Genomic DNA, 13,619 nt, shown 5'->3' with positions numbered 1-13,619 from the left:
GGGGCCTTGGAAGGAAGTGAGGGGGGAGGTGTGGGCGCAAGTTTTGCACTTCTTGCGGTTGCAGGGGAAGATGCCGGGAGTGGAGGTTGGGTTGGTGTCGGGTGAGAATCTGACGAGGGAGTCACGGAGGAAGTGGTCTTTCCGGAAAGCTGATAGGGGTGGGGAGGGAAATATATCCTTGGTGGTGGGGTCTGTTTGGAGGTGGCGGAAATGACGAAGGATGATACGATGTATCTGGAGGTTAGTGGGGTGGTAGGTGAGGACCAGTGGGGTTCTGAGTTGGTGACGATTGGAGGGGCGGGGTTCAAGGGCGGAGGAGCGGGAAGTGGTGGAGATGTGGTGGAGAGCATCGTCAACAACGTCTGAGGGGAAATTACGGTCTTTGAAGAAGGAGGTCATCTGGGTTGTTTGATTTTAACCCACTGAACTATTGTAGTCTGATTTCCCAGCACTTGACCCATAGCCTTGTATGTTTTGGCACTACAAGTGCACAGCTAGGGTTTCTGCCTCTCCCACCCTTACAGGCAGTGAGTCCCAGATTCCCACCATTATCTGGGTGAAAATCTTTTCCTCGCATTCCCTTTAAATCTCGTGTCCCTTACCTTAAATCTACATCTGCCTGATCCCTCCATCAAGAGGAAAAGCTCTTTTCTGTCTACCATATCTAAAGCCCTCATAACGTTATACATCTCACTCAAGTTCTCCTTTACTGTCCTCTGCTACAAAGGAAACAACCCCAGTCCAAGGCTGATACACATTAGCGCTCCAAGGGCTTCTGGCTTTCCACCTGAGATGTTGGTTGGTGTCGACCACTGCTCTCCCTTGTTTGTTCACTTTGTGGGGGTCAATTAAAAGGAGTTTGGAGGTCTTTATACATCCAGGGCCATCAGGCCTTGAAACATTTACATTGCAACAGAGACAAGCAATAGACTTCATCCTTGGCTTTGTTGCTAATAGGATGGCATTCCCACTACTGTCAAAGGAACACCATTCATAGAAACTGGCGTTTGATCCTCACAATATTTTTTCAATAATAAAAGTCAGTATTACACGTTGTTAATTCTTAATGCAGATGACACCAAAATTGGAGGTGTAGTGGACAGCGAAGAGGGTTACCTCAGATTACAACAGGATCTGGACCAGATGGGCTAATGGGCTGATAAGTGGCAGATGGAGTTTAATTCAGATAAATGTGAGGTGCTGCATTTTGGGAAAGCAAATCTTAGCAGGACTTATACACTTAATGGTAAGGTCCTAGGGAGTGTTGCTGAACAGGCGTTTGGTATGCTTTCCTTTATTGGTCAGAGTACTGAGTACAGGAGTTGGGAGGTCATGTTTTGACTGTACAGGAACTGGTTAGGCCACTGTTGGAATACTGCATGCAATTCTGGTCTCCTTCCTATCGGAAAGATGTTGTGAAACTTGAAAGGGTTCAGAAAAGATTTACAAGGACGTTGCCAGGGTTGGAGGATCTGAGCTATAGGGAGAGGCTGAACAGGCTGCGGCTGTTTTTCCTGGAACATCGGAGGCTGAGGGGTGACCTTAGAGATTTATAAAATTATGAGGGGCATGGATAGGATAAATAGACAAAAGTCTTTTCCCTGAGGTCAGGGAGTCCAGAACTAGAAGGCATAGGTTTAGAGTGAGAGGGGAAAGATATAAAAGAGACCTAAGAGGCAACTTTTTCACGCAGAGGGTGGTACGTGTATGGAATGAATTGCCAGAGGATGTGGTGGAGGCTGGTATAATTGCAACATTTAAGAGGCATTTGGATGGGTATATGAATAGGAAGGGTTTGGAGGGATATGGGCCGGGTGCTGACAGGTGGGACTAGTTTGGGTTGGGATATCTGGTCGGCATGGACGGGTCGGACCGAAGGGTCTGTTTCTATGCTGTACATCTCAATGACTCTATGACTCTAAATCAAGGGGGAGATGTTGGTAATGTCATTAGATCAGAAATCCAGAGGCCCAAATTTGTGCACTGTGAGCACCAGTTCAAATCCCCACCATGGTATTTGCTGAAAATTTAAACAAAACCAATTGAACAAAATCCAGAACTAAAATCCAGTTTCAGTCATGGTGCCCACAAAACTATTCGTGATTATTGTAACAAACCATCTAGCCCAGCAATGTCCTTTAGGGAAGGAAATCCTTACGTAAATGTGGTTGACTCTAAACTGCCTCTGAAACGGCCAACCGAGCCACTCCTTTCAAGGGCAGTTGAGGAGAGTAGGCAGTACACACTAGCTATTGCCCATGACACCCACCTTTCACAAAAGAATAAAAACTGTAAATGGTGATTTTTATAATCGGTCTATCCTTTCAATTCTGCTTTGACATCACTTAACACAGAAAAGTCCAAATTAAGATGTACCAGAAAAAGTTGAGAGACGATGGCTAAGGTAGATTGGAATCAAAGATTGGCAGCCAAAGTGAACAAAGAGCTGCCTTCAAAGAGAAGATTACTCGAGTACACTTCAACACATCACCATAAACGATGACAGCAACAGAGAATAAAGAGAATGGAATAATCAGGCTGCCTATCAAATGTTCAGGAGAGATTCCTTGACTTCACAAGCTAAAGTTGTTTTACACAGGTACAAAATCACATTTGTTTGAGGACCAATATGAAACAATTCAGTCAGTTTTTAAGGAGATGTACTGTACATAACTTTCCCCTTATGCAGAAAAGCAGTCGCAGTAAAAAAATAGTTGGGATTAAATTGTTAAAATCTGAAGAAAGATACATTCCAGTATTGAACGAATATAAAACTAAGGGCTGACATTTCACGACCAGCATATTCCCATGTGCGCCACAGCCTGATGTATAAGGCCATTAATCTGAAACTTTGGGCAAGTTCTGCTTCAGAAGATGGTGGTCTTGCCTGCCAGTGAGAGACCCTACGGGAATGTCCACTGCCTGTTTTCAGTTTGGCCCTCTGAACCACAGACCAATCAAGCAGTGGTGAGGCCAGCCACAATTCTCCCTGATGGAATTGGAGCCTCACGGGGTGGAAGTATCCTCAGGTAGAGCTGCCGGACCCTTGTCTTTAGTAGTGACACGGGGGCAGGAGGATCATGGGTTCATAATCCCAGGATCACAGAGACCCAGGCCAGAAGTAACTAATGGCGTTAAGGGTCTTTTTTTTTAAAATGGGAAGGGGAGTTATAGGGAGCATGATGCAGGGACTCAGCAGTAAGGATACAGCAGGGGTTCTGAGTGGGTTCCCTTTCACTCTCCATGCCAGATCTCTCAATACATCACGGAGTTTCTTCGATCAAGACAAAGCCTTCTCTCACCCATCTCCCCACCCTTCCTGAAGGCTACTCAAGATAGCTGCAGAGTATGTCATGAGATGCCCACCTACAGAGGGTTAACGTATTGTAGATATCTTTTGAAACAACCTGTTCAGAGATATTATGACCCATCTGAATCTGGGCATCCTGGCTCAGAGACAGGGACACTACCACCGCACCACAAGGAGCCCCTTGCAACCAGATTATTATTAACAGCAGATGAGTCCTTGAAATGGCCATTAAGCAGTTATTTAAGGTTCATTAACTGCAGTAAGAGAAGTTCAACTATGGGCCTTCCCACACTAAACCTAATTCTAGTGGAGATGAAAAGGTGGGGGCTGGTGAAGGTTTTGGTGCCATCCTGAATTTCCTCATCCATATGTAACCATCAAAACATCCTCCTTACTCTATCCGAAACAAACAACCACATTTTCCAAACAGCTTCCTGCCCCGCACTGTTCCAGATCAATCTGCGTTTGGTGGCCCCCATTGAATCACAGCCCCCTCTCTCAGTACTTATTCTTCAATCCTGCCACTCTAGGCTTCTGTGCTACTCACAGGCCTTGTGTTTTTCAATTCTGGTTTAAACCAACCCCTTCTATCCCCTCTTCTAACTCTTTCAGGACACTCACTATTTATTTCAAACACTTTTTAAAAAATTCATTCTCAGGATGTGGGCATCTCTGGCTAGGTCAGCATTCATTAGTCATCCTTAACTGCCCATAGGGCAGCTAAGAGTTATACATTGCTATGCATCTAGAATCACATACAGGCCCAGATCAGGTAAGGACGACATAAAGGACATTAATTAACCAGATAGGGTTTCCCCAACAATCGACAATGTTTTCTTAATTCCAGATATTTTTGGTGAATTCAATTCAATCCCACCATTTGCCATGGTGGAATTCAAACCCCTAGTCCCCAGAATATTACCTAGGTCACGAGATTAATAGTTTAGTATAATACCACTAGGCCATCAGCTCCACTTATGGGATGTTTTATGAACTAAAGATGTCAGACAAAACTGAATCAATACATGAAGGTGTTATTTGCTGGGGCACTGCAAACCATCTGGCTCAAAGTGACATTGTTTTCCTAATAGTTGGTTTTTCTATAACACAATGGTTGTGTTCTTGTGCAACCCCACATTATAGAAAAACCATGCTTCAGAAACAGCGCTTAAAGTGTTGGCAATGTAATCATGTTACAACCAATGCACATTTTAAGAGTGTGCGCTTTAGAAACAGTGTCCCCAGTTCATCAATCGCCTTATGCTGCCCTGTTGCACACCCAAGCCATGCACCATCCCAATGGGATCCCAAGCTTAACGTAACCTTGGAATCATTTTAGATCTTCTGGTTGACTTGCAACACAAAACAGCAAACAAATGTTTTGTTGTCTGTGGATTCACTGACTGTGACTATCCAACGATCCAAAGGATATCAATGGATCCAAACATTAGGGCTTACGTCCTGCATTGTTTTGAATTCCAAGGTGTAAAATAATAGGACGTTTAAGTTATGGATGCATTTGATTCTGGCTGAGATGGCAATTTTGGAAAGAATTATTTTCTCCCAGGTTTCCACACTAACTCATCTACATCTTGCCAATCCTAAGACATGCCATGAACCAACACCATTGGGCAATGTTTTAAAACCTCATTCTTCACAGAAGTTCTGTTTTTAATGTTCCTTGACGTATGTAAAAGTGGAAAGTTAGGGTGGTTTGATTAAGATAGCTAGAAATGCGCTTACCACAAAAAGGTGAGCATTTTAAAATCACAGTATCAAGACAGCACCAGTGAGTAATTAAATTTTAGCATGACTTGTAAGGATTGTGGAAACCCACGTTGCACTGAACCCAATTTTTCACTTGAAGTTTGCAGTCTTGCTTACCAGTTGCACAATGAGGCAAATGATGCTGAACACAACAGTGCAACTGAGCAGAAACGCCAGGCCTGAATTTTTCACTTAGATTCAGCTCCCAAAATCTCTCACTTTTTAAATGGAAACACAATGAATTTAAAAAAATGTCAAAGCAAATGTTTGTTTCATTTATTCGTATGGACAACCACTATGCCATGAATTTAGAACAAGTAATTCTCCACTTAAAACATTATTTAAATGCAGGGCTATTTCTCAACTCGATGCTCAACAATAAACCCATTCATTTTTAGGTCCAGATCATTTATTTAAAGACTTAGAGAAAATTAATCTTCCAGATGTCCGAGAGCAAGACTGTGAATTTGTCAAGCAGGAAATGGAACTCACAATGTAAAAGGTTAACAGTTCAAATCCACAACCTATCTTCCAGACTTTTCACTGAAATAGTCACCAATCTGATTACCACAGAAGGGAAGACAGACATTCTTAAAATTTTAATAAAAGTATGGAACTAAAAGCAATTTTTTGGGTCTGCACGGTTAGTCAGAGGCTGCTGTCCCTGGCAGTGTATATTGAAAGGTCAAAGTGAAAAGGGATAAAGGTTGCCAGGGAGGTAAGTATGCATAGGCGGATGATAAAAATGTTCCAAGACCCCAAATGATAATGCAGATCTCTAAGACTTTGAAGATTTTTATGAAAAGGCCACACGTGTAGAAGGTAAAATTTATCATGGTAAGACACAGACAGAAATCAGAGATGAAGTCGCCACTGTCCTATCATTAGAGAGAAGTGGCTGGTCATGGTTTAACCTGTGGGTTGCCACACCTCGGGCAATGGGAGAGGTTGAGAGGAGAAACTTCCATGGCAATGTCAGCCAGTGCAGGAATTGAACCCATGCTGTTGGCATCGCCCTGCATCACAAACCAGCCATCCAGCCAGCTTATCTTTACTGAAGTCCACACAGACAACATCTACCACTCTTCCCTCATCTGTCTTCTTAGAATGCCACCGAGAATAGCCTGGATACTGTATAATGACTTTATCCTGATTAATGAGACCTATTCCACACATTGCCGATGATGTCCAATCTTACTTCCTCTTTCTCTGCTTTCAAAGACTTGTGTATCTCAGAAATAAGAACAGATGTAGGCCATTCAGCCCTTTCCTGATGAAGGGCTTTTGCCCCAAATGTTGATTTTCCTGCTCCTTGGATGCTGCCTGACCTGCTGTGCTTTCCAGCACCACTCTAAATCTTGACACATTCAGCCCATCAAGTCTGTTCCAATCATGGATGATCTGAACAAAGAACAATACAGCACAGGAATAGGCCTTTCAGCCCACTGGGATTGTGCCAAGATGTAATGCCTTTCTAAATTAAAAACATTATGTCCGTATCCCTCTGTTGCCTGCCTATACATCGATCGGTCAAGATACTGTTGCTATTGTATCCACCTCGACCACCTCCTCTGGCAGTGCATCCCAGGCACTTACCTGCCCTTGTGTAAACAACTTGCCTGTCACATCTCTTTAACTTAACCCCTTTTACCATAAACCTATGTCCCCTAGTAATTAACATTTATAACCTGGGAAAACAACTTTGACTATCCATTTTATCCATGCCTCCCATAATTTTGGGAATGTCACTCATCCTTCGATGTTCAATTGAAAAAAAACCCAACTTTGTCCAATCTCTCCTCGTAGCTAATACCCTTCAATTACATGATTATCCTCAACTCCACTTTCCTGCCTTTTCCTCACAACCCTCCATTCCGCTGCACATTAAAACTGTCCATCTCACTCTTGAACTTACTTAATGATCCAGCCTCTGTGGTAAAGATTCACAAGTCTCAGTGAAGAAATTCCTCCTCTTCTCTGTCTTGAATGTGTGACTCCTCATTCTAAGATTACACCTTCTGGTCTATGGAATACTTTTCTCTTCAATCATTCTGCTTTCAATGGGACTCTATCCTTTCCCTGACTCATGAGGTGCATTCATTTATAACTCAAAGCAATCTGAGACACAAGGTGTGTTTGAGAACTGTGGATATAACACTTTCTGTACAGTTCATTGCAATTTAATCACTTTCTTGCATTTTATTCACTGCCCTCTGCATACTTTAGGAATATTTAAAGAATTGTAGCATTTCTTTTGAAAGGTGGGTCATTCGAGCAAGTTTAATGCAACTGTATTGAGGCCAGATGTCTCAGGAATGTAACAAACGCTAGTTGCTGGAAGTACTAAAGGACTTGGGAGAAACTCTATTTAGGGATTAAGCAGCAAATGTATTTCCCCATCACTTGATTCAAATCCAAAATCACGTTCTCGTATATCAGATAGTGCAAGATAATATTCTGTGATTAGATTTTTCCTTCTTTCTTGCTTTTGTGGGATGTGGGAATTGTTCTCATCCCTAACTGGCCTTGAACTGAATAGCTTGTTCAGTCATTTCAGAGGGAAGGTTAACCACATTGTTATTGGTCTGGAGTCACGTGCACAGCAGATCAGGTAAGGATGGCAGATTTCATTCCCTAAAGGGAGTTAGTGAACCAGACAGATTCTAAAAATAACTTGTAACATTTTCATAGTTAACCACTTCCAATACTAAATGTTACATTCCAAACTGTATTAACTAAAGGCAAGGTTCACCAGCTGCCCCTGGTGGGATTTGAACTATTGCCACCACTGCATAGGCTTAGCTCTCTAGCGCAGAGACATAACCACCCTGCCACCATATAGGTGTTGCATTTGTTACCCACTCCTAACTCATCTGAAACCAAGAGGGTCACTGAGATACTGCAGAGTTAGAGTTCACCACATTGCTGTGTTTCGGGAGTCACCTGGAACCTGAGCATAGTAAGGGTAACAGAGTTCCTTCTACACAAGGGATCAGGGAAACTGGCATTTTTGCAACCACCCCAATTATTTCCTGTTCATGACGAATAAACTAGCTCCCAATTCCAGACTTATTCATATTTATATCCCTGCCTCAATGATAATTCAGCATTGGACCATCAGTCTGGATGCTGGATAACAAAGCCAGTGATGTTTGGAATACAGCAACCTGTCATGTGGTACGGTAGCTCAGTGGTTGGCGGTGTTGCCTCACAGCACAAGGGGCCAGGGTTCAATTCCAGCCTCAGGCAACTAGCTGTGTGCAGTTTGCACATTTTCCCTGTGTCTGCATGGGCTTCCTCCCACAGTCCAAAGAATTGTGAGCCTGGGTAGCTTAGTCATGGGGAAATATGGGGTGAGGGAGGGGGTGGGATGCTCTTTGGAGAGTTAGTGAGGACTTGATGGGCTGAATGGCCTGTTTCTACACTGTAGGGATTCTACGACCTCCCCAGATACTGGGCTGCAATGCACAAAAACCAAAGGCCTATTCCCAGAGTATTTTAATCAGCCACGGGGACATAAAACATGTCCAATGTCTTCAATTTCTACCTATGAAAACCTCAACATCATCAGCTTACACAATCTCTAATCAGCAACTGAGACCCAAAAGCCCATTTGGTTTGTGCTATGAGAGGTTGAACAGCCTAGGGTTATATTCCCTGGCGAGTCAGAGGCTAAAGGGGGACCTTATTTAGGTTTATAGCATCATGAGGTGCGTGGATAGGGTGAACAACTAAGGTCTTTTCCCCAGGATAGTGGAGCCCAAAACTAGAGAGCATAGCTTTAAGGTGAGAGGGGAAAGTTTTAAAAGAGAACTAAGGGGCACCATTTTCGCGCAGTGGGTGGTGCGAGTATGCAATGAGCTGCCAGAGGAAGTGGTGGAGGCTGGTACAATTACAACATTTAAATGGCATCTGGATGGGTACATGAATAGGCAGGGTTTAGAGGGATGTGGGCAAATGCTGGCAAATGGGACTCGATTGGTTTGGGATGTCGCGTCAGCATGGACGAGCTGGACCGAAGGGTCTGTTTCCGTGCTGTATACCTCAATGGCTCTATAAATCGCTTATTTTTTCCTTCACCCAGAAAGTGGTGAGCCTGTGGAATTTGTTACCACAGCAAGCAGTTGAGGCCAAAATATCGTATGCTTTCAAGAAGGAGCTGGATATAGCACTTGAAGCGAAAGGGATCAAAGGATATGGGGGGGAAAAATGGGAATAGTTCTCAAGTTGGATGATCAGCCATGATCACAATGAATGGAGCAAACTCGAAGGGCCAAATGGCCTACTTCTGCTCTACTATCTTCCTGCAAAATCACAATTCTCCATTACTGAACCTGAGGTAAAATCCAGCTCCCAGTTCTAAACCAAAACATAAACTGCTGGAGAAACTCAGGAGGGTTGGCAGAATTACCAGAGAGAGAAAAAAAAAGATAACATTTGGAGTCCAGTCACTCTTTTCAGGACTGGACTGAAGCCAGAAAACTGCTTTCTCTCCACAGATGATGTGAGTTTCTCCAGCTATTTCTGCTTTTATTTCAGATCTTCAGCACCTGCAATTCTGTGTTTTACTTTATCCCAATTATAAAATTATGTCACTTATTTGGCAACAAATAGACTTCTCCCCCGGGGTAAAATGTCAAATACAGTACCACGGGGCACAGGTATCAAGGAGAAAGTGAGGACTGCAGATGCTGGAGAAAAAGGGTGGTGCTGGAAAAGCACAGCAAGTCACGCAGCATCCAAGGAGCAGGAGAGTCAACATTTTGGGCATAAATTTAAGGTGGGGGGGGGGTTGGAATCTTTAAAAGAGATGGGTGAGGCAAGATTTTTTGACAGAGGGTGTTACATGCCTGGAACACGCTGCCAGGGGAGACAGTAGAAGCAGATACAATAGCAGTATTTAAGAGGCATTTAGACAGACACACGAACAGGCAGGGAATAGAGGGATACGGACCATGTGCAGGAAGATGAGATTAGTTTACACATAGATCATGGTCAGCACAGACATGGTGGGCTGAATGGCCTGATCCAGTGGTACCGTTCTACGCTCAGTGATTGAAAATTGTGGAAGCTTGAGGTGCTTCTGTGAAACTTCAGACAATAAGTAAACCAATTTGCCAAACTATATCGAGAAAGCCAGTGCAGTGACCAGCTGCAATCATACTGGCAGAATAAAAGGATCTATGGGAAGATGATGGAATAACGTGGCCCGGTGGGAACGGGCAGAGGGCTGTTTAAAACATTGGTTCATGAGGAACTCAGAACACACAGGTTAGCGCTGCAAATGATGTTGGCCTTTGTTAAAAATTAACAACAGCGGGAGTAACGGGATTGTAAATGAAATTGTCTTCAGTTCTCCTGGACAGGAAGACAAGTGGGAATGAGTGCGGGAGAGTAACCTGTCTGCATGGCCTTCCCTGATCACTGCAGATGTCAAAACAACTAAACAAAACCTTTGCACAGAGACAGAAATAATCAAATGCAAGAAAATATTTTGTTACAAAACGCACAATTAATTTGCCTCGTTATCCAAGGGAAGTTTAAATAAAACAATCCAGCTGACTTTATTTTTTAAATTGGGAAGTTCCTCAAAATAGGTGTTTGGAAAAAAAAAGGATCATATAAGAATGGACCAGTCTCAAAATGTTACCCCTGTTTCTTGGTCTTCAGATGCTGCCAGACCTACTGAGTCCGGACAATCAAAACAGGCAAAGGGAAAAATGGTTTATTTTCACAATAATTTCCGTCCAGAAATGGAGGGAAGGTGTGTGGCAATCGAGTTTTTTTTTGTCATAGTTAGCACATGAATCTGTATATTAACGGACACCCTTTCCCCCCTACCTCACACACAGATATATTAGCACACACAAATCTTACAGCCACACATGGCTCAAGGATGTTCTTACTGCAACTCTCAGGAGATAAGAGATTTCTCTCAAAAAGAACTGCCAGCAATGTTTAATTATCAACCCCTCAGCAAACTCTGCAACCCCCAACCCCCACAGACTATTCCCGAGGCTGCAAATCATAGAATCACAGAGTAGGGGGAAAAATGTTAAGAATGCTGAAATAAAGAACTCAGAAAGAGTTAGAACTCCTGGCCATCAGCAATCGGAGCGAGAGTTCAGCCACATCACTGAAGAGCAAACACTGCTTTTTGTTTCCTTCACTCCAAATGGGTTACTTTCTCCGGATTGTATTAGCCTTCCTGCCCACGGACGCTCCTGAATTGATCTCACGTAGACTTTTTATTCGAACCTCACGTATTTAAAAGTCAACTTCTTTTAGGGGGAAGAGATTGTGAGTTTATTCCCCCGCACGCACCCCCCCCCCCCCTTCCCTTTTCTCTCTCTCTCTCACTGTTCTCACCTTCTGACCTTACTGCTCGGACACTGTGACCCAGCAGTTAGCTCAAAGGGATGTGTGTGTGTGTGTATGTGTGTGTGTTTTTGGTCTGATCTGTGCACTTACCTCTCTGCTGAGATTCCGCAGGGACACAAAGGAGTAACAGGAGCACCGTCAGCGGCCACATTCCCTGCAGCTCTCCCACTCTCCTGGGCTGCATCTCCCCCGAGGTGCTGTCTGACACCTCCACAATTCACCAGCTCCTTGCAGCCACTCTCTCTCTCTGCACCGTTCCTACTGCAATGTCCCAGCAACTTCTGTCTCTGTTACTCGACCGTCTGAAAAAAAGTTACACTTTTGGACCCACGCCACTTGAGTTCGAGGGGGTGCGTCAAGAGTGCTGCCTGGGGTTTTACCTCCTTGTTTTGCGCTTGCTAATCCTGAAAACAAACAAAAACTGTACGCAGGTTTTCCACATATATAAACAACCATTTGCACATTTTTTTTTATTTCTTTTTAGCCGAGGTGTCAGATATTGCCAACTGGCTTGTCCCCATCCACTCCCACTCCCCCTTCCCATCTGGATGTATGGTACACTCTGCTTGGAGCCCTCACTCTAAGAGAGGACTTTTAAAAAGTTTAGACAATAACGATTCGTGATCGGTTGTGCATTCCTTTACTCCTTCCTCTCATCGCTTATAAAGTCTGTAATTGATTTTTCAATTGAATAAATGGCATTAAAGCCTTCCAAACGAGACAAAGGCAGAAACAATCATGTAAACTAACTCAACTCCCTGCCTATGCTCATAGTTCAGAATTATTTGCCTTATCATTCCGTTTCCCCCCCTCTAATTAAAAGTACTTAACTGTCAATGACATTATCAGATCCCTGGCATGACACTGTGCTCTCTGACATCAGAAGGAGAATCCAGAAGTACAAACCTATGCGAACACAATCAATAGTTACACATTTCGACCATTGGGATAAAGTGCTGTAGAGTTTCTCGTATTGCAACTTTGCTAATGTTACATCGTGCAATGTTTATTCCGTTTTGCCTCAAACTGAGCCAGTTCAGTCGAGCCATTATCCAATAGATGAAATTACTTAAAATATGAATGAGCATTTATGGCTAAGCCGTCAGCACAATTTTATTTTAAAAATATTAATGTCTAAATAGTTAGGGAAACGAGAGGTGCCCAAATGGCTCAGAGATAGCATCCATGATTGTAACTCAGAAGGCTGTGTTCATAAATTGACATCTTATTAATCTGGGAGCAGAAAATTGGGTTGGGTTGGGATGGGATGGGATGGGGTGGGCAAATATAAAAGTTTGGAAATAATACTTTAAAAGGCTTTCATTCAGAGCCTTCAAAGGAGGTTTAGTTAATTATCTGAAGCGAACGAGTTTGTAGGTCTGCGCAGAAAAGGCAGGGGAATGGAACAAGGTGAATTGCTCTCCCAGAGAGCTGGCAGAGACAGTAAGGGCTGAAGGGCCTCCTTCTGCAAGATAATTGTTCAAAGCTTTTTATAAAATGATGTGTGGTGTGGATATCTGGAATTAAAACAAGAGGCATGTTAAAGCATGCACTGTACTGAATTTTCAGCACATATATATAATGTAAAAACTACTTTTCAATAATCGACTGCTTTTAGAAAATCACCCACGACCCCACTGAGCTCAACTATCGTCCTTTCCTTTAGTCCTACCAATCTGGAATAAAAACTCATCTAATGGCATCCAAAAACCCCATCTAATTCACTAACAGGGAAGGAAACTGCCATCCTTACCTGGTCTACAGGTCCACAACAATGTGGCTGACTCTTAACTAGGGATGGGCAATAAGTACTGGTTTAATCAGTGACACATCCAACTTGCAGGGGGGAGAAAAAGTTGTCTAGTCATCTGGAAAAAAAAGTTGATTTCTGTAACACCCCCCCACACCATCCTTTAGCACTCCAGCAAACTGTGAAAAGTCATGTACCTCCATCAGTTGGGAAAGTACCCCTCAGCAGAATGAAGCACTCCCAGCATCCCTTCCTAATGAGTAATGGATTTTATAGTTGCCAAACCTGATTGCTCATCTTCATCCTCACGTTCCTCACAAAGAAATACCAAAGTGGAATAAAAATAGTGCAAAAAGTAAGAGAAAAATGAAATAACAAAGCAGAGAAAGGGCAGAATAAACTTAGGTTGGG

General features: G+C 43.2%; 1 protein-coding gene across 1 annotated transcript in view; it reads right to left on the bottom strand.

The window, feature by feature from the left end:
• Positions 1-12,026, bottom strand: part of lama1 (laminin, alpha 1) — a 290,652-nt gene extending 278,626 nt beyond the window's left edge. Inside the window, exon 1 of the mRNA XM_043687534.1 lies at positions 11,549-12,026. Within this exon, the coding sequence (XP_043543469.1) occupies positions 11,549-11,642 (94 nt within the window). The 5' untranslated portion in view covers positions 11,643-12,026. The remainder of the gene's footprint in view (positions 1-11,548) is intronic.
• Between the last annotated feature and the right edge of the window lie 1,593 nt (positions 12,027-13,619).

This window comes from Chiloscyllium plagiosum, chromosome 4 (genome assembly GCF_004010195.1).
Source record: "Chiloscyllium plagiosum isolate BGI_BamShark_2017 chromosome 4, ASM401019v2, whole genome shotgun sequence".
Classification (NCBI taxonomy): Eukaryota; Metazoa; Chordata; class Chondrichthyes; order Orectolobiformes; family Hemiscylliidae; genus Chiloscyllium; species Chiloscyllium plagiosum.
Note: the sequence above shows the minus strand (reverse complement) of the source record. Positions and strands in the feature narration are given on the sequence as shown.